This window comes from Nyctereutes procyonoides, unplaced genomic scaffold (genome assembly GCF_905146905.1).
Source record: "Nyctereutes procyonoides isolate TBG_1078 unplaced genomic scaffold, NYPRO_anot_genome, whole genome shotgun sequence".
Taxonomy (NCBI): Eukaryota; Metazoa; Chordata; class Mammalia; order Carnivora; family Canidae; genus Nyctereutes; species Nyctereutes procyonoides.
Genome location: NW_026575159.1, coordinates 23,967,785 through 23,988,952, shown reverse-complemented (window position 1 = coordinate 23,988,952; position 21,168 = coordinate 23,967,785). Strand labels below are relative to the sequence as shown.

The following is a 21,168-nucleotide window of genomic DNA, read 5'->3' as shown; positions in this document are numbered from 1 at the left end:
GTTAGAAACAGGGAGAAGGGAGAAGGAGAAATAGTACTAGATACATCAGCTGCAGGACTCTTCCAAGGCCTTTCCATGTATTATAACCTTGTGGAATAATTACATATGTATCCACGTGTTATAGGTAAGGAAATCACGGCACAGAGAGGTCAAGTAATTTGCCTAAGGTCATTATGAAGAAATGCAATTCCAACCCAGGTGATCTGGCTCTAAATTCCATGCTCTTGCTCATTATGCTAATATATATAATAACAGGACTGCAGTCATAGTGATAATTATTATTATTTTGTCTATTTACTGAGTTCTTCTATCTGCCAGGTACCATGCACATTATCTTACTGGGTCATCACAGCCATCCTTCGAAGGATGTGTGAGCAAACGTCCACATTGTTTTGGGCAGCATCTTTTTTTTAACAAAAAAACTTTTTTTTTTAGAGAGAGAGAGAGAGAGTGCATGGCACAAAGAAGGAGGACAGGGACAGAGGGAGAGGGAGAGGAGAGAGAGAATCTCCAGTAGTCTCCACACTCACCACAGCTCCATCTCATGACCCTGAGATTATGACTTGAGCCAAAACCAAGAGTTGGATGCTTAACCTACTGCTTAACCAGGCGCCTCTTTTGGGTAGCATCTTAAGGGACAAGGATGTTTAGGAATTCATTAGTTTCCAGACTTTTGAAGGTCTAGTAAGACACCTATACCACACATGATAAAACATTGCCAGCAGCATCCTGCCATAATTAAACACATTCATATTCATTTGGCAAAATGACCCTTTACACTAAATGAGACAAATTGAAGACTAACTAGCCTCATATCTGTCAAGTCAGATTTGCGACCAAATAAGTCCTGGTACCAAACTCATATAAAACCTTCCATCTTACAGTGATCTCCATGAGGGACTGTGGAATTCAAATGTTCACCATTTTAAAATGGGTAAACTGAGACATAGAGAGGTCAAGTAATTCACTGATGGCCACATATTCTGCTAGTAAACAGCAGAGCTGATATTTTAACACTGGCAGCTGACCCTAGAGTCTGTACCCTTAGCCATTATATTGTCCTGCACCTCCCCCCCCCAAAAAAAATCCCCAGAAAATCAGAGTTGCCTTAAAAAGGAGTTTGCCTTATTTTTCCTATAACATCTTAAGCTAGGGATTCCAGTTTAATGTTCATTTCAACCAAAGACCTACAGCTTTAGACCCACTGCTAAGTCTGGTGTACTGGTTTGTCTTACAGTGAGCCAAACGAATGAATCCGACTGCATCTTCATCTGTGTGATGACAGGAAAGTCAGGTGAACTACCCGCCATTCTTTGACAAGTTCTCTGAGTTGAGACTTAAACAGAACCTTCCAGCAGGCGAACCCAGGATTTGATCTTGTTGGTGTGGTTTTTGTAGGAAGGAATCTTTCTGACTTCTGGGAGATGGCGGAGAAGTCTCCTGTTATCAACTACACGTTCACCAGCAGCATGGCTGGTGTTCTGGGTGAGTGTAAACCCCCAACGCTCCTACTAGAGGCTCCAGGCCAGGGTTCCCAGGTAGCAAAATGAAAACTGAATGCTGCCCTCGGGTGTTTTGTTTAGCTACACTGTGCTAAAATCAATGGGTTTCACCACTAAAGAAAATTCATCTCTGGATTCTCTTACAAAAGAAGAACTGATGACTCCACTGGAGTTGAGTAGTCACTGTCTCCATTCCTCCCATTAGGAGGGACACCATCCTCCTCTTTTCCATAGACTTCTCTGTTCCTTATCACCTGACACATTTTTCTCAGATTAACTACCTGGATTTTGTAGGTAATTGAATTAGTGACCCTGTTGTATACATTGTCACCCTATAATACACAGCCCCTCCCAACCATCCTCTACCCCTCTGCGCACACTGCTGCCCATCTGCCTCTCTCTTCCGTGGCACAAGTGGCATTTTTGGAACTACCTTTGAACACACTTTCACCCCTACACTTAACGATCATTTGTAGCTGAATAAAGTTTCTGGAATCTGGCTGGTCCTCCAAGATTATCTGCTGCTGCTGTGGTTCCAGTCCTTCTCATCTACCTTTGAAATGGGATAGCCTCTGAACCAGTCTTCCTTTCATATTTCTTTAAAATATCCCTCTATTGCCAATAGAGCAATAGTCTTAAAATACATTTGGGTTTTGTCTCATCACTGCTCAGAACAGAGTCGGTAGCAGAGGGTCCAAAGCCCTTAGCCTGGAGCATACATTGCTCTGTCATCATGCCCAGCCTCATCTGCTCTCTTTTTCCTTGAACCTTCTGCTAAAATGACATTGAAACTCCTGCCTTTCTTGCAGATGGCATCTCTCTGCATGCCCGTGTCGCTCTGCTCAGCCTGGAGCTCCTTCCTACTTTTCCATATTTCAGAGCCCCACTATGTCTGTCAATCACCAGCTCAGCTGCTGCCATCTTTTTCCTAAAAATCCCCCAATCAATATTTTTCTTCTATCTTCTATGACTTCTTAATATGACACTCATTCATCATTTGGACTCTGTGTTACTCCAGGTTGGAACACAAGTGACTTTCTGTGTGTGTCTCCTCACTGAATGATCCTTCAAGGCAGACACCAAGTCTCCTTCAGCCTCACAATCTGCCTTCCCCCTGGTGCCTTGCATGATATCATGTCCATAGGAGGCTCTTGGACAGCGTTTCTTGGAGTGAAATGAAATTTACAATAAATCTCCAATTCTACTTCAGGGGACTGCCTTGATTTGCTTTTATAACAGTTCTGTTTATGTATCTTAGTTATGCTGAGGAAGGAACCTCAACTTGTATGGAATGAGGCTGCTTGATGAGACGATGAAGTAGGAATTTGTTGGATTCCCTTTGCCTACTTGATTCTGAGGGCAGATCCAAGGACTGGGTCAATTTCACTTCTTTAGAGAGTCCTCCCAAGACCTTCCCACACCATCTTAATTATATCTACCCTTTGTCTTCCTTTATGAAGTACAAATGCTTGGGAAGAGAGAACATGTTTACAAGTTGACACGTATTTGCAAGGTTGATGTGCTTGATAGCCAGTCACCTGGCTGAGTGATAGCCAGGAAGGCACTTAGCCCTATGTCCAATTGATCTGGAAACAAGCACCAGGCCTCTGGTGCGTGTGGGTTCTACTGATCCCAGAAGTAAAACAGGAGAGAAGAGATGAGGCTGCAGGACCATGTCTTACCCTTGTACAGGATGTGCCCTGTACAGTGACCTGCCAAAGGGGCAAGTGAGGGCTGAAATCCAACCCAGAAGAAGGGATCCAATGCTCATAGGAGCCTGTCATCCTGACATGCAGCTTCCACCACTAAAGGCTGCCCAAAAGGAGCTAGAAGGTAAAAATGAACACCTGAGTCTTTTCTTCCCTGTCTTCATGGAGCATCCAAGGGCACTGTGTAGATCGCCCTCCGAATTGAGCCTTCCTGCTATTTCAGTGGGGACCCATCTTTCAGGCAGCTTCTTCCTGGCAGCTTCTGATGCCCCCAAATTCCACCTCCGGTCTCTAGTTGCACCCATAGGACACATGGATCAAGCCTGTCCCCCTTCTAGGAAAAAGTTCTGGAGCCATCAAGCTGCTGAGGGCTGTGAGGTGGGTGAGGACTCTGATGGATTCAGGTTCTGTCAGGAAACCTGTCGGTTGTCGGATACTTTGCAGTCTGACAGCTTTGCATTCTGTTCACAGTGCTTCTCCACATAGTGTTTTTGGAAATTGATATTTTAGCTTAATTTGCCATTCAAAAAGAAATCCTCCTCTTTTGTGACATGTGGTACTGTTCCAAGTAAGGTTTGGATCTCTGTGTTTGGTACATTTGCATCCAACAATCTTTCAGTGGCTTGACAATTTTTTGCTCAAAGTGTCAAGCATATTAAATCTGCCATTGACCATCTCACTGAATGTACAGCTACCAGGAGCACAGCCATGACTTCAAAGCTCATGCCCACAAGCCAGCAAATGCTACCGAGGACAAGTCCCCTGCGCGGAGTCCAGAGCACCAGGGCATCTGTTCTAAGAACCTCTCCATGGACAGAGACAACTCCTCCTGCAGAGGGAGAGCAGACAAGGAACACAGATAGGCTTGCCCAGCTTCCCACCAGGGCCACGGCCACGCAGGGCAGTGCTTCACCCACCCTCCCATCCTTGGGTAAGAAGCTTTCTCTCCCTTTCCCCTCCTGTCCTGTTTCTCCCACCTGTTCCCCCCCTAAGCTCACATAAATAAGTGAAACCCTTCCACTATCCCTTCTCCAATGACCCTGTTCTCCTTCAGCATCCTTGAAATAAGAGATTGGTGTGAGTCAATATGAGTTTGATGCAGACAAGCAAAGGCACCAAGTATCATTGGCATAATGTCCTGCTGACATTTATTTGTATGATTTTTAAAATTTTGAAATAGTTGAAGACTCACAAGACATTGCAAAAAATAGTACAGAGAGCTCCCTGATATCTTTCACCCAGCATCTCCCAATAGGAGTATCTTACCTAAGTGAAGTATGTTGTACCATGATGTATTCTTATTTCAGCAAAGCACTTAGCAATATCTCTCCTGAAATGAACAGTATGTGGTGGAATGAGGTCAACATTTCATGGCAGGGTTAGGTTAATTTGTAGCTGGCTGGATAATGATGCCAAAAATATGTTGATGACTTGATGCCAGCATGGAAAGCTGCCATACATCATGTGCCACCATCTTTGTAGATACCATCAGTACTGTTGTCACAGAAGATGAAAGGATATGTTCATGCTATTTGGAAATAAGATACAACAGAGATAACACTTTCATTAAAAGCCAGTACTGTCTTGATGAGTTCCGACAAGGGACGAGAGTTATAGAATTCATTCGTTCATTCATTCACTCATCCAGATATGTTTTTAATACCAGACTCCGGGTTAGCTGCTAAAAGCACAGCTCTATCAATGTTCCCTTTCATTCCTGAGCTTACGGTCCAGGGAGGAGACATGGGGCAAGTAAACTGATATTATCTATCCTACAAAGAACTATTATACTGGAGAGCCCAGCGAGGGGACTTCCTGGAGGAGGTAAAAACTGATGGGAGTCAGGCAGGAAGGAAAGCAAGAATGAGGAAAAGGAATCAACTTCACTAACCAGAAAGTCATTAGTATGCTAGCTGGTATCATGACAATCCCACATAATTAGAAAGTTTCCCAGAACAATATGAAGGAAAAAAAAAAAAAGAAAAAGATGTGATTGCTAGCGGCAAGAAAAACCATAAAATACTTAGCTGTAAGTCTAGCAGGAAAAGTGCTAGGTTCTATATAAGAAAAACTATAAAACTTTAGTGAGAGTAATAAAGGCATATTTAAATAAATAAAGTGATATACCATGTCCTGGATGAGAAATCTGAATATTTTAAAGATGGAAGTTGTTTGCAACTTGCAACTTAACTATTTTTATTTTTTAAAGATTTATTTATTTATTTATTTATGAGAGAGAGAGAGAGAGGAGCAGAGACACAGGCATAGGGAGAAGCAGGCCCCCCGCAGGAGCCTGATTCAGGATTCGATGTCGGATCCCAAGATCACAACCCGAGCCAAAGGCAGTTGCCCAACTGCTGAGCCACCCAGGCGTCCCACCAACTTAACTTTTTTTTTTTTTTAGAAATACTGTTTTTTTTTAAATTTTATTTATTTATGATAGTCACAGAGAGAGAGAGAGAGAGAGAGAGAGAGAGAGAGGCAGAGGGAGAAGCAGGCTCCATGCACCGGGAGCCCGATGTGGGATGCGATCCTGGGTCTCCAGGACCGCGCCCTGGGCCAAAGGCAGGCGCCAAACCGCTGTGCCACCCAGGGATCCCCAACTTAACTGTTATATTTAAATTTTTCTCTGTGAGTTTTAAAAACTTGAAAAAAATATTTTTCATGCCTACCATGGAAATGAATAAGAGAAAACCTAGATAGAATTACTTAAAAGACCAGCGAGGGATGATTGGGCTTCGTCACAACCCTGTGATACCGTATTACCGTTATTAGCTTTATCATCATCCCCATTTTAATGATAAAGCTAAAAAAAAGTGAAGTCACTTGCTCTCAATGTCATAACATGAGGGAGGCAAAAACAGTTTCCTCTCAGGGTCTCCTCACCTCGAACCCCATAACCTTTCCACTGGGTCACACGATGAACTTTGAGAGAGCCCACTGTTCGGATGTCCAAGGAATTTAGAGATTCCTTTCTTAATTGGTAGTTAGGAAAATAAAGTTTACTTTGTTCTATTCATTCCAGTTCAAGGTAGAGCTTAAATCCCTGAGTTACCTGTTTTATGCATGCATGTTGCATTTCCCCTTTGGTAGCATTTCAGTGTTTTGGTTATTTTATGTCTGAATCAAATCGGTCAAGAATGTAAGTGGCCTGTTACTGTCTCATGATCAGCTACCAGGAGGTTGGCCAGGACCCCATGGGTGACAACGGACAGTCAGGCTCAGACTCCCACACTGCCTACGTTCTTGGCACCCGGAGGGCCTCCCTGGGAAATGCTGTCCTCCACGCTGACATCGCCTGCTGAGGCCACGGCCACAAGGAGCCTTTCTGGGCCTCCCTCTAGGACAGCAGCCACACTGGGCAGCTCCTCCCAGACCAGCCCAACCTCAGGTAAGAGGAGGTGTTCACTCTCATTTCCCCCATTTTTAAGCTAAATTTAGCCCTGTCTGTTTTTAAAACATTTTCTAAATTTTTGAAATACAATGCACAGGAAAGTAATGAAACCTAAGTTAGCACCATAATTAACAATCATAAAGCAAACTCTCTCTTCCTTTTCTTTACTCCAACCCTCTTCTTTCACCCTGAATGAATGAATGAATGAATGGAAACTCCCTCTTTGCAGGGTCTCCCATGCTCTCTCTGTTTTATGTATCGAACTTAGAAATTTCCAATTTCCAGAAAAATTTCTTTTTCACTGCTCATAAAGCAAGTGACCACTAGGAGCCAATACTGTTCCCTCCAGCCAATTCAACTGCCTTTTTGGCGTAAGATCAATAGGTATTAATGTTATTTCATTAATCACATATGCACGATGTATATGCAATATAATGTGGCATACTAGTTAACTACATACACAAATAAAATGATATGTGCATTCATATGTAATCATGTGCTATCAGGAAAGCCTGAGTTACAAAAAACAAGAAAAAAGTTGTCAAATGTGATCTCAGTTTCATGTATCTATGTGTTTACGTATGTGTGTAATAAATAATACACAGAAAATAGAAAGTGAACCAAAATAAGACTGAAAAGAAATTCACAGTGTATTAACCTTGACTATATCTGGGAAGTAGATATGATTTTTATTTTTCTTCACTCCACTGTCATGAATTTTCCATATCTTTATCCTCCTATAATCAAACAAAAAAGTTTTACTGTATTTATTTTTAAAATCACTTCCTCTGGGGATCCCTGGGTGGCACAGCGGTTTGGCGCCTGCCTTTGGCCCAGGGCACGATCCTGGAGACCCGGGATCGAATCCCACATCGGGCTCCCGGTGAATGGAGCCTGCTTCTCCCTCTGCCTGTGTCTCTGCCTCTCTCTCTCTCTGTGTGTGTGACTATCATAAATAAATAAATAAAAATTTAAAAAAAATGATTTAAAAAAAATCACTTCCTCTGGCACCTGCTGCCAGTGGCCCTTCTTCCAAGCTCACCACAGCTGGAGATCAGAAGACTCGTCATGTCTGTGCTTTGTGTCCATTAATTTGACCTTCCTGCCTGTGGGCCATGCTCCCCCCTCAAGAACCTGGAACGTAACAGGCATTCAGGAAAAGTTGGCAGGACCACCTGCATTTCTTTAAGAAATGGAAGGTATACATGCGAAGTCTTGCCTTGAGACTCAAAATCTCAATTGCACCAACAGATCTGGGGATGCAATTTTGGTAACTGCCATTGATGGGAGAAACACCTCACAGGATGGCATAGGAACAATAAAAGCTAACACATTTGGGTTTGGCTAACAGGACATCAGCAGCCAGCACAGTCCTGAGGCTACTCTGTCTGGTCTTTATTCCAGACACAGCAGGGTTGAAATCGACTCCACCTTTGCTGTCTGTCCTGAGACCCTTCTCTTGATCTCTCTGAGTCCTGGTTTTTTCATCTTCAAAACTGGGGGCAGGGATAGCTAACTTTTGGAGCAGCTGTGAGGATTGAATCAGGTGGCTTCACTAAGGCGTTCAGCTCAGCATGTGGCACCTGGGAACCACTCAGTCCCTGGCAACTCCTATCAACCTGTCCCACGGCACCCCCAGTACAGCGTGGTGGCCGGCTCCTAGGGACCCACTTCGCAAAGGGCAGTGGCCAGCAGGACATCACCAGAGGAGAGCCTGGGTCTGCTTTTGCCCGAAGTCCCTTTCAGCTCTAATCCTCTATAATTTCTACAGTCATTTAGTTAAACTCTGTGTTTGGGTTGTGATTAAAGCTGCTCTGTTGCACCCAGCCAGCAAGCATCAACTGACACCTTCTGGTTCAGGGGGCTTACAGTCCTATGCTGACCGCCTCTAAGAAAATGGCAAGACTGCCCCATGTAGGTGGGCCCCCTGACCATAGTGGTCTGCACATGTGTGATGCTGCCCAGCTTGGGTACCAATGCAGTGGCCCACGTGGAGCAGAAGCAGCATCTAATGCAATGTTGCCACACCCATGGCCTAGCAGGGGAGCATAAGGAACCAGCAGCTGGCTTCCCCCCCACCTCACCACTCCACATCATCCCCGAGAGTCCAGCCATCCAGTCGTAGCAAACAAACTGCCACTCACTTCTCTGGGGCTTTGCTTAAGCTCTTTGCTCTGCCTGGAAGGCCTGTTCTCTTCACTAACCACTATGTTTGCATCTCAGAGAACATGTCCTCTGTCCCCAACCTCCATCCTCTCTGCTCTCGTGCAGGTCAGCCTCACCCTCCTTTGCTTCCATTTCACCACACAACTGAAATGGCCCATCCCATCTCCCTCACCCTCACCCCCTCCAAGGAGGCTGCTTTGCCACTTTTGCCAGAGACCAGGTTCTTGACAGCAAGGTTCATATCCTGAAGTGGTCCTTAAGCCAGGACTTTATGAACATGATGAAAAGAATTGCTCAGATGAGCCCATGCTCTACCATAAAGAAGACAGACAATTTACAAGGATGGGCATGAAGGCACCACCTTTGGTTGACTAGGGCAGGACTGGTGGCATGGGGCTTCTTCTCCCCATCATGCACCCCAAGAAAAAACATGGGCTCTCTCCTCCTTCTCTTCCTCCCAGGACCCTCCACCCCTGGCACACAGACCCCGAGTCCGACCAAGGCACCAGCTCCAAAATATCCACAGACAGGTAAGAAGAACATGCGGCTAGGAAGGGAATCCCAGTACCACATGGCTTTGGGGTAGGGCTCTGGGCGGTGGGGGGTGGTGGGAACAAGGGAGCCAGTAAGCTGACCAAGCCGGGCATCATACTTCATCAGTTCTAGCAGGAAAAGAGGCAGGAGAACTCGTTTACAAGCCTTGCCATGTTGCTAAGTTGCCCTGCGATTTGCATAAAGCACTCCCTCTTTCTTGGCTACAATTCCCTCTAGATTTCGAGAATGCTTTATCCTTAAGGTGCTATTATTCCTTAGTTGTGTGTAACACCCAAAGCCAGATTGTGCTGACTGTTGTGCGGCCACTCTTGCCCCTTGCAGGGGACCTCCCTGCAGCATGGCCACCTACTCCTGGAGAAGAGCCAGCCCTGGTCCCAGGACCCCACCACGTCTCAAGTACGTCCCGGCAGCCTGCCGCTCTGTCGCCCTTATGTATTTGGAAGGAGGTGGTGTAGTGCAATAAAAAGAGGTTTGCTAGATAAATTTAGATTCAGAGTGCTGGGATTAAATCCTAGGTCTACTATTTACTGGTGAGGCGGGCTCCAGCGCTCAGCTTCGGGAATTCAGTTTCCTCGACTGGGAAGCAAGAATAATAACAATTATCGTGGGCACTAAAACTGTCTTTATTTCCCATGGTTTTGTATTGAGTAAGATAATGTGTGTGGAAGTGATTTGGAACTACAGAGCTCCGCATAACTTAATCCAATCAACTTTTATCGAGTGAACACCCTTGAGTGAGGCGCTGTGCGCTTTGCAAACAGAGGCTGTTCTTTTCATGAGCCTGATGTCAGCAAAGGCGGCGGAAGGAGGAACAGGTGACTCCCAAATTCAACCCCCATTCACTGGATGCAACTTACTTTTGTTGCATTTTACTTATTATTTTTAAAGATTTTACTTATTTATTGGAGAGAAAGAGAGAGAGCGAGAGAACAAGCAGGGGAGGGGCATAGGGAGAAGGAGAAGCAGATTCCCTGCTGAGCAGGGAGCCTGACCTGGGGCTCGATCCCAGGACCCTGAGACCATGACCTGATCCTAAGACCTCAGGATCATGACCTGAGTCAAAGGCAGGTGCTTAACCAACTGAGCCACCCAGGCACCCCTACTTTTGTTGTGTTTGAAAGGACACCCTGCCTCTCTCATCCCTGACCCTTAATTTCTATGGAATTGTAGAGGAAACCATGTCTTGGGCTTATGGCTGGGTTTTTGAGACTCCTCACAGAGGCTCGGCGCTTCAGTTTCTGGGTTTCGTGATGCGTTTTTTTCCATTTTTGGATGCCTCGTTCTCTTCCTTTCTGCTCCAGAAGACAGAAATTGATACAAAGTGAGCCCTTCAAAGCTGGCGGAGCCCCTCAGGCCCCTCCCACTCCTGGGTGCCTTTGTATGCCAGTTTCCAGAATGTTCCTGGACTATCCAGGCATATGTCAGCAGGGCATTATTAAATTCCTGGAGACTACACAGTCTCTTTTTTCAGACACTGGAGATCTGCCCCAGCCCCACTCCCAAACTGCAGTGAATGGGCCTTTCAGACACAAAGCCATGATTATACTGCCAAAAGAAATTATAGCCATTTTCCCCCAGAGGTTCTAAAGAAACACACTGTTGGTGCAGATGGGGGGCAGTTGTCAGACTGAGTTTTGGAAAACAAGTTGACTATATAAACTATCTGTATCTGTATCTACTTATATAGCTCTCTCTATTATCTATCTATCTATCTATCTATCTATCTATCTCTGTCATTCTGTTCATCCATCCATACAATAAGAAATGTAAGTACAAAATAAAGGGGTTTTGACAATTTCCAGTGACTGATTCTTCCCATTCACAAAGAAATCATGCCACAAAGTCTTTTGAGATTGACTCCTTCATCCACTCCGTAAATATTTATTGAGCTTCTGCTGTTTCCCATGCACTGTACTAAGCCTATTTTTACCCTTTCTTTGCAATAATTCTGCAAGATAGGTAATATTATCTTCATTAAGCAATTTCAGTGAATGCTACAGCTAAAAAGTAACTAAATTTTGAGCTTACATTTGTCTAATTCCAAGCCTGTGCTCATTCCACTCTTCTGTGTTATCTGTTCCAAGATTCTCCATCTGTATAAAATAATTGCAATTCGAGGAAGAAATTAAGTTTTTTATATGTATATTTTTATTGGAGTTCGATTTGTCAACATACAGTATAACACCCAGTGCTCATCCCATCAAGTGCCCCCCTCAGTGCCCATCACCCAGTCACTCTATCCCCCCGCCCACCTCCCCTTCTACTACCCCTTGCTCATTTCCCAGAGTTAGGAATCTTTCATGGTTAAGTTCTTAAGAGAAAAAGCAGTAAATGTTATGTGCAGCCAGAGAGGAAGAGATTAGCTCCATCTGGAGGGATTGCTCAAGAAGTTTTCATTCATCCAGAAAGTGGCATCTGGGGACACCTGGGTGGCTCAGTCAGTTAAGTATCTGACTCTTGCTTCCAGCTCAGGTCATAATCTTGCAGTTGTGGGATCGAGCCCTGCATTGGGCTCTGCACTCAGTGTGGAGTCTGCTTGAGATCCTTTCTCTCTCTCCCTCTGCACCTCCTCTCTCTCTCTCTCTCTCTCATAAATAAATAAATAAATAAATAAATAAATAAATAAATAAATAAAATCTTTAGGGGAAAGAAAGAAAGAAAGAAAGAAAGAAAGAAAGAAAGAAAGAAAGAAAGAAAAAGAAAGAAGAAAGAAAGAAAAGAAAAGAGAAAGAAAGAAAGAAAGAAGAAAGAAAGAAAGAAAGAAAGAAAGAAAGAAAGAAAGAAAGAAAGAAAGAAACGCGTCAGAACAAGGTAGCCTCTATGTATGCATTCTAAGTAGAGGCACAGCTTATGCAAAGGCATGAGGCAGGAAAGGACAGATGTTTTTCCAGGGGCTGGAATTCTGATGCTACAGGAAAGTGATGAGGAGTGAGGGAGCAGAGGCTGGCAAGGGGACAGGGCGCTGTCCCACGGCTGTAGAAGGAATGTGGACCTCTCCTGAGACAAGTGGGAGTGACATGGTCAGATTTGTGGTGCAGAAAGGCTTCTCTGACTGCAAAGTGGAGACTAAAGAGGGGAGGATATGAGAGTGTTGTACTAACCATAGCCAGAGATGATGGGGGCTGGAACTAGGAGTTGGCTGGGGAAGACTTGACTCAATAGGAAGACTTGAGTGATATTCAGGTATCAAGAAATGTGACGATGGTGGAGTGATCCCCCAAGACATAACCAAACATCACACCCAAGTTTGGACAGCTGAGCAGTAAAGAGCCATTTCCAGAGATGGAGAAGCATGGGAGAGGTTGGGAAGGGGAGAGAGGCATGGAAATCAAGCTTCAGAAATGTCAAGGATGCTCTGAGTAGTAAAGTGTGCTGGTTATGAGCTCCAGACTCAGGTCCTGTCAGAGCCACTACCTGCTATATAACTGATCAAACTACAGGATCATTCAGGCTCTCTGTATCCTCTTCTATAAAATAGATATTTTATGAGAATTAAATGAAACAAGGTATGTAAAGAACTTAGGAAAGTAGCTGATACATAGCAGGTGTGCAATACATGTTAAAGAAAAAAAGCCATAGCATACTTACAAAAATTGATAAATGCTCTGGAGGGTTTATTGTTCTAATTGACTCAGGATAAAATTCAAAATACATTTCCTGCCTATATTTTTTACTAAATCTTTTCCTAACATTATGAGCCTTCTCTCCACTTTAATACATATATAACTAATAAATGAATGGATAAAGAAAATGTGGTCTATCTATATACACAATGGAATATTACTCAGCCATGGAAAAGAATGAAATCTTGCCATTTGCCACAAAGTGGATGGAGCTAGAGGGTATAATGTTGAGTGAAATAAGTCAGTAAGAGAAAGGCAAATACCATATAATTTCATTCATATGTGGAATTTAAGAAACAAAACAAAGCAGGGAAAAGAGACAAAGCAAAAAGCATACTGTACTCCTAAATATAGAGAACAAACAGCTGGTCACCAGAGGGGAGGGGGCTGGGGGCACAGGTGAAACAGGTGATAGGGATAAAGAGTGTGCACGCATGTTGATGAGCACAGGGTGATGTAAAAAAGTGATGAATCACTATATCATACACCTGAAAATAATATTAGTTTGTTATGTTATATATGTATGTATGTTAACTACATTGGAATTAAATTTTTAAAAAGAAAATATAAAAATAAATCTAAAGCTGCTAAATTATAACTTTCAATTCATAAAACATGACTCACAAAAATATGAAACAAACACATGTCAGAGATATTATTTGCCCATTAATTAATGAATTGATTAAAATTGGCTCAATGGAGAGTGTGAGGAATAGGGATTTTTATAGTCCCAGGAATTTGGAAGGGAATTTACTAATTGATATCGTATTGCAATAAGTTATTTTTTTCTCACTGGACAAAAAAAAAAACAGTTGCACCTTGCCCAGACATAATTCATTTACATTGCTTATGGACAAGAATTATTTGTGTTGCTCTCAGATGATAGTCATTTACGCTACTATCAGCTAATGTCTTCAGAGTTATAAAATCACCTACTCAATAGATCAATCAAAGGCACATACCCTTATATAACCAGATAATCCCCCACCGAGTCTGCTAGACAATCCCCAGAACTTACTTCCAGGTTTTAGATCATCTTTCTTGATAGTAACTAGCAATTCTTTTTTGGAAGATTATTATCAATATCCTAATATAGTCTTCAAAACACTGAAGGGTGAGCTCTGTAAGAGGAAGCCTCTTTTCCTCTTCTTAAAAAAGATTATTTACTTGAGAGAGAGAGAGAGAGAGCGAACATGCACATGGGGGAAAGGGGAGGGGCTGAGGGAGAGCGAGAGAGAGAGAATCCCAAGAAGGCTCCACGCTGAGCAGGGAGCCTGATGTGGGGCTTGATCCCAGGACCCTGAGATCATGACTTGAGTGGAAATCAAGAGTCTGACATTTGACCGAATGAGCCACCCAGTTGCTCTGCTCAATACATTTTTAATAGATCGGTAATCATAGCTATTATTTATTGTTTATTCCATAGCAGGAACTTTGCAGTTTGCTTTGCATAAATTGTCTCCTTTAATCCTCCCTGTGGTCGTCAGGCGACAGACACCCATACACATTACCCAGTCTCACACGTGTACATACATATGCCCGCATACCCATGCAAAGTGCACATACCCATGTGTGCACATGCTCACACATATGCCTGCACACACACACACACACACACACACTCACCATACCCCACACCCTCTGTACCATCCAATTATGCTCCATTTCCCTATCAGTAAACCATCCCCTTGCATGAGGTTGAGTCCTCACATACCCTACCTCTTCCTCTGGAGATGCCTCCACCTTATCCACTTCTGTTTAATGTTTTTGGATTCTTTTTTAATATTTGCTCTCAGTGAAACCATCTCTGATTTCTTCTGGGAACTGGACCCCACCTTTCTCCACCTGCCTCTTGTTTTCTCACAGCAGCTTTCCTGGGCACTGACGAAGCAATGTTTGTCTACCTCTCTGTCCCAGAGCCACCTGAGATCAGGGGTGAGACTCTATTCACCAAGTATCGTACCTGTCAGAGGGAAGATGCTTGCTTGACCCTTGGTGATTTCGGTGGCCTGGGATTGCCTCTTCTAGGGTGTCCTCAGCTGCTCCTCAAGGAAGGGGCCATCACAGCTGCTCCCCTCACCCTGGCCATCCAGAAGCTCAACCCTTGCCTGATGGAGCTGTGCCGCTTTTTCCAGCAATGCCTCTGCATGAGCAGGAAGAGAGACCCGAGGACGGAGGCCGTGAGGTAACCTGAGCCAGTTGTCCCTTCCCACAGCCAGTATTGAGGGTCTGTATACGCTGTGTGGCTGCTCTGTAGGCCACAGGCGGCCAGGAACAGACAGGCAACAGATTAGACTCTCTGGTGAGTCTCCTATTAGATCATCATCTCCTTGAGAGCCAGGAATGGAACCTCATTCATTTCTGGGTCCCTGGAACACAGTGCAAGGCCTGACACAGCAAATGCATCTAGTCGAGCGGAGGTGAGCCGAGTTGGTGTAAACTGAGCCTGGCTGAGTCACCCCTGGTAGACTTGGCCTCTACCTGGTGAGATTTGCCAGAAGAGAACAACCAGAGGACATGTCCATCGAAATCCCAGTTCCTTCTAAATCCCTAGCAGTTATTTGCTGGCCTAATAAGAAGATCGTAAAAAGACACTTAGAAGGCAGACTGTGCTTCATATTAGATGTTCTAGGCATGGAGGTTTTCTCACCCTTGAGTGCAGACATTTTATCCTTTCTTCTGGGGTTTAGTCTCGGCTATAAACCCAGAACCAAACAAACATGGATGAACACGTCTTCTCCAGTGGTCTGGGGCCAATCCCAAAGATCTTTAATGTTCCTTCCAAAGTCCGCTCATGATCCTTCAGCTTTTTGAGATTTTATTTTTAAGCAATCTCTTCTCTACACCCAATGTGGGCTTGAACTCATAACCCTGAGAGTAAAAATTGTGTGCTCTACCAACTGAGTCAACCAGGCAGGCGCCCCTACTCTTTGGCTTTTCAAACCTCCATCATCCACTAGCTCTGAGCCCCCAGTCTGGGTTTGAAGCTTCTTTCCATTAAATCCTTGTCCTGGATCCTTCCATCAGCAATGCTTCTTCCTCCACCCAGGGAGAGACCTGACCAAGGTCCACAGACCCAAGGGTGTTAGCGAGCATTGAGGAGGCATTTCCCCACCATGCATGCTGTCCCTTCATCCTAAGGAAGAGAACACTTTTGCAACCATGCTTTCTCACAGGATCCCACCATCAGAGCCTACTTCCAACAGCTCTTCAAATCAACAACACGAGTTGAGTCTCTCCTATTTACGCGTGACGCACCATGCCGAGCCCCGGGAATTGAGAGGTGAATCAGAAACAGGCCCAGAAACCGAGGATTTCATGATCCTAAATACAAATTAAAATACGACAGGGTGAGGGACAGAACCAAGCCATACCCAGAGGCAGAACCTATTCTTCATATCCCCTTGGGGGAAAAAAAATCACATTTAAAAAATCTGTATTGCAAGTGCTGGGTGGAAGGATAAATGAGGAAGGAGGAAGTTTCCAGAAAGGGGTTTAAGTGAAAATTTAGGGAGATAAAGCGTCTATGAATCTGAGCTTATCCCTGTATTTTAACCTAATAGCTAACTGTTCTATAATTTCATACTAAACATTGAGTCCCGGCTAGGACTAATAGAGTGGGAGGCTGGCTGGACTCTGTGTTTGTTGAATAGGACAGCCTCCGTGATCAAAAAAATCATGCTTGACTGGGGAAGTTGGCCACGTAAAGAGAAATTACAAAACAGTGTGACAAGCACTGTGGCAGATCCCAAGTATGTACCAGGGCCACTGATAGGGCTTGATGGAGGAACAGAAGCTTCCAGGGCAGGCAGTGGGAGAGGCCACTCCAGGCTAAAGGAGCAGCAAGTGCAAAGACGGACAAGCAAGGTGCAGCCTGCAGCATCACCGGGACAGGCAGGATGGCTGCAGCCAAGGTGATCGGCCAGTGGCCCTGGCACAGGTCCCTTTTCAGGGGAGCCTTGCTGTCTTCAAGCACCTGGCGAGCTCTTGGCAAACAAGTCTGGACTTTTTCCCATTGGTCTCCAGCTGCTCCTCCCGGCTGTGCATTTCCTCCTTCATTCAGAACAGATTGAACCCATTCCCCAGGGTAGTAGGATATCCTCTCTGTTTTAGAAGCTTTCTAAGCATTTTGTTTGCAGTTGTTAGAAGAAAATCTTGTCAAGCTGGCCCACTTCAGGCTAGGTGAGGGGAGATTAGGGATTAGGCCGCAGAACCGCACCCTCAAAGCTAGTAGGTAGCTTACTGTGCTGTATGATTGGGGGGCGGGTGATGGGAGTTGAAACCAAGCAGACCCGGGTTTAAATTTAGGCTCTGCTGTGTACACGCTATGTAGGCTGGTCATGTAATCTCTCTGAGCCTCAGTTTGTTCTTCTGCAAAATGACTATAGCCCTGTTGGAAAGGCAGTGCACTTGGGCATGAAGCAGATTACGTGGGTAAAAATCCCACACTGCCTCTTGAGAACAGTGAGTCTTCAGGCAAATCAGACCATCTCTGTGCCCTAGTTTTCTTAATGTCTCAGTGTCCTATAAATTGAGAGTGATAGAGCCTGGGGAATCCTTACAGCCAGCTTTACTTGAGCAGTTAGTGGCTCCCCAGAGAATGCTAGAATCACAGAGCGGTGGAGACGGGAGAGAAATGGGAAGATGTTTGACCCAACCTCATCACGTATCCGGTGAATTCCCAGAGTCCCACAGTGAGCCGCCCACTCAGAAAGCTCTTCTTCCTAAAATTGTGCTCGGTGCTCTTTCATTGAAGGCCTCCGAAGCCATCCCTGCAGTCCCAGCTGAGAGCTGGGAATTATTTTGCAAGTACTGGCGGCCTTGTTAACTGTAACAGCCCTGCGCTCTTCTCACCCCACCTCACGCAAACAAACAAATAAATGAACATCACCATTTGCTGAGCACCATACAAGCCCGGCCCTGTTTGGAAACTTGGTCCACGTTAGCTCACTTAATCTTCGCGATGACCTGTGAGGGTAGGTTCTAGCATTGCCCTTTCATGTGTAGATGAAAAATCTAAGGCCCAGAGAAGTGAGTGCTCAGCCTGAAGTCACACATCCCTGGTCAAGAATGATGCCAGAACTAAAAATATAGCTTTCTCACTCCAAGGTCTAAGCCTTTCCCTGCTCAGCCTCATCCCCTGCCTCTCCTCCCACACCTTGTAGAGATGGAGAGGGGGTTCTTACTGTGAAGAGTTGGCCACTCTGACTTTTTAATTTATTTTATTTTTTATTTTTTAAGGATTTTATTTATTTATTCATAAGAGAGATAGAGAGAGAGAGAGAGAGAGGCAGAGACACAGGCAGAGAGAGAAGCAGGCTCCACGCAGGGATCCCGAAGTGGGACTCGATCCCGAGACTCCAGGATCACGCCCTGAGCCGATGGCAGATGCTCAACCACTGAGCCACCCAAGCGTCTCATACTCTGACTTTTTAAACGATGATAATCTTCCCTTAGCCACAAGGGATGGTGACTGCTTTCCACTCTAATTGGAATCTTTAGGTACTGTCTTGAATACTACTCCTGGTTTCTGAAGAATGCCACCTACATCTGTCAGAGGGTGAAACAGATGCCTCACTCCCAGAGTAAGTAAACACCTGACCGTGTTATAACTTAATCATAAATGCCTTCTATGAAAGTGTTCTAGAACTCAGTGGTTGCTCCTGCCTTCGTTGGGGGCCAATCACAGTAGGTGCAGCTCATGCAGTCCTCATTAATTCTAGACCAAAAAAAAAAAAAGTGGAGGGTATTTCTGATTACTCTTCACCTAACAGTTTGATGTTTGCAATTAGGCATGGAAGAAAAAAGAAAAGAAAAATAGCAGGAGTCAGTCCAACTAAGCAGTGTTGCTTTCTGTGTGAGCTCCAGCAAGTTTCTGAATCCTCCCTGACTCCCATGTAAGGTAAACATATAAATGAACAAAGAAAAATCAAACAAAAGACAGATCCCATAGAAATGCTCAAATTCCTGACCAAAGCAAAATGAGCACAAATAATCCAAGAAAAATCTTGTTCTTGTTTTGTTTTTTAAGATTTTACTTTTAAGTAATCTCTATGCTCAACATGGGGCTCACACTCACAACCCTGAGATCAAGAGTCACATGCTCTATGGACTGAGCCAGCCAAGCTCCCCCAAATAATCCAAGACGAAGAAGGTGGCCTGAGGTGCTAGGAGTAGGGTATACAGTACCCCTCTCCTTATCCTGATGGCATCAAAGCCCCCATTTACTCCCAGAGAGGCCAGGTGTGACCTTTGGTTTTTCTCCCATTCCTGCAGACAAAGTGGCCGATCTGGCCTAACTGGTCCCCAAGCTAATGGTCTGGCCATCTACCTGGACTTCCCAGTCAAAGGACTCTGACTTTCTAAAACTGGTGGAACTATATGGAACTTAAATTACCTTCACTCTGCAGCGTAAACGTCAAGCATTTGGGGGTGGAGGGCTCAGTAGTCAAAGAAATTCCTTTGCCTGGTATGGGCAGAGGGAGCAGGAAATCTTGCAAGCAACCTCTACTTAAACAGCTCTTCCTCGGTCCCTGCCACACTGCAGTCTCGACTCAAACAATATATTACATCTGCTGCACAACATATTAACAAGGTTAGATTAGCTTTTTGCAAACCAGGGAGACTGGGAAACCATCACTGGGCGGAGAGTGGAGAACTGAATGCTACCTCCCTCTCCACATGGCTTCTAACCAGCATAGGGTCTTGTCCACACCCTTCCCCTTCTCTGACACAGACTCCTGAGTCCCCGGCCACTGCTTGGCCACACCCCTGCCCTCCAGAGGACCCTGGCCCATGGCTGGTGCTACCTGAATTTATGTCCCTGTAGTGTTCCTTTCTTTCTCACTCCCTTGAATTCCCTCTTCTTTTTTTCTTTCCAGCCTTAAAACAAAAATGCCTCCAGAATATCTGCCAGTCGGTGTGAGGCTTTGAAAAAGCGATGGGACCTATTGATAAATTGGACGACATCTCTTCACCTTGGCCCCTGGCCCAAGTTGGCTGACTTTGCAAAATTTGCCAGGCTCCAGCTAGGTCATCAATTAACTGAAAGAGGTTCTTTTTGGAAGTAGCATTTCTCTCTCTCCTGTGACTCCTGGGAAGGTGGAAGGCCAAAGTGTTAGAAGCTGCACGGAAACCTAAATCCATGCTCAAGAAACCCCCATGATGTTCACAGCAATCCTGAGACTGGAGAGATGGTGTGAGGGGTGTCACTCTAGCAAGAAGAAACTAGTCCAGGCCCGAGACCCTGACCCAAAGCGACTTAAACTTGGGATTGTAGGAAGAGAACAAGATAGATAAGGAAAAGTGAGCCCATGCTGTGAAGAGATTCACCTAGGATTTCTCTATACCATTAACTCACCCTCAGTTATGTACACACCAGAGTTGCTCACTATAGGACCCATATCACCCCCCAAGCACCCCTAAGTAGAAGGTGAGGAGATCTTCCCTTGGAAGAAGTATAGAGAGTTGTGGGGTTTTTGTTGTTAAGTTCTTGTCTTGATTCCTCATCTGTGGATCCTATGGTATTCAGGGGCCTCCACGAGCATTCTCAGGGTCAGTGATTCACTAATAGGCCTCATGGAACTCGGAACAGCTCCTATAATCACATTCCCTACAGCAAAAGGACAGAGATTAAAGTCAACAAAGATAAAAGGGGCAGAGGGCAGGGGCCCAGGAGCACCCAGGCACCAGTTTCCAGTTGTGGTCTCCAGTGAAGCAGCATGGGTAGCACTGGTTTCTTCCAGTAATGACATATGACAACCCATAAGGAATATTGTCAACCAGAAAGGCTCATCCGAGCCATGGATTTCTTTTTTTTTTTTTTTTTTTTTAGATTTTTTTCATTTATTCATGAGAGAGAGAGGAGCAGAGACACAGGCAGAGGGAGAAGCAGGCTCCATGCAGGGAGCCCGATGTGGGACTCGATCCTGGGACTCCAGAAGCTCGTCCTGGGCCAAAGGCAGGTGCTAAACCGCTGAGCCACCCAGGGATCCCCCGAGCCATGGATTTCAATTAGGGATCAGCCTCTAGGCATGAGGTGCCTACATGGCTGACCTCAATTACTCAATCTCCAGGCTCTTGAGAGGTCAAGGCAACATGGTGTAACCCAAAGCACCCGCTATAAATCTCATTGTTAGGGGCACCTGGGTGGCTCAGTAGGTTAAGAATCTGGGATTGAGCCCAATGTGGGGTTGGGCTCCCTGCTCAGAGGAGAGTCT

General features: G+C 44.9%; 1 protein-coding gene across 1 annotated transcript in view; it reads left to right on the top strand.

Annotated features, from left to right (window-relative positions):
- HHLA1 (HERV-H LTR-associating 1) overlaps positions 1 to 19,874 on the top strand; it is a 33,992-nt gene extending 14,118 nt beyond the window's left edge. Inside the window, exons 8-16 of the mRNA XM_055313908.1 lie at positions 1,238 to 1,294; positions 1,399 to 1,491; positions 3,903 to 4,142; positions 6,384 to 6,602; positions 9,233 to 9,301; positions 9,648 to 9,722; positions 14,978 to 15,134; positions 18,452 to 18,534; positions 19,831 to 19,874. Coding sequence (XP_055169883.1) covers positions 1,238 to 1,294; positions 1,399 to 1,491; positions 3,903 to 4,142; positions 6,384 to 6,602; positions 9,233 to 9,301; positions 9,648 to 9,722; positions 14,978 to 15,134; positions 18,452 to 18,534; positions 19,831 to 19,874 — 1,037 coding nt within the window. The remainder of the gene's footprint in view (positions 1 to 1,237; positions 1,295 to 1,398; positions 1,492 to 3,902; positions 4,143 to 6,383; positions 6,603 to 9,232; positions 9,302 to 9,647; positions 9,723 to 14,977; positions 15,135 to 18,451; positions 18,535 to 19,830) is intronic.
- Positions 19,875 to 21,168: the final 1,294 nt, after the last annotated feature.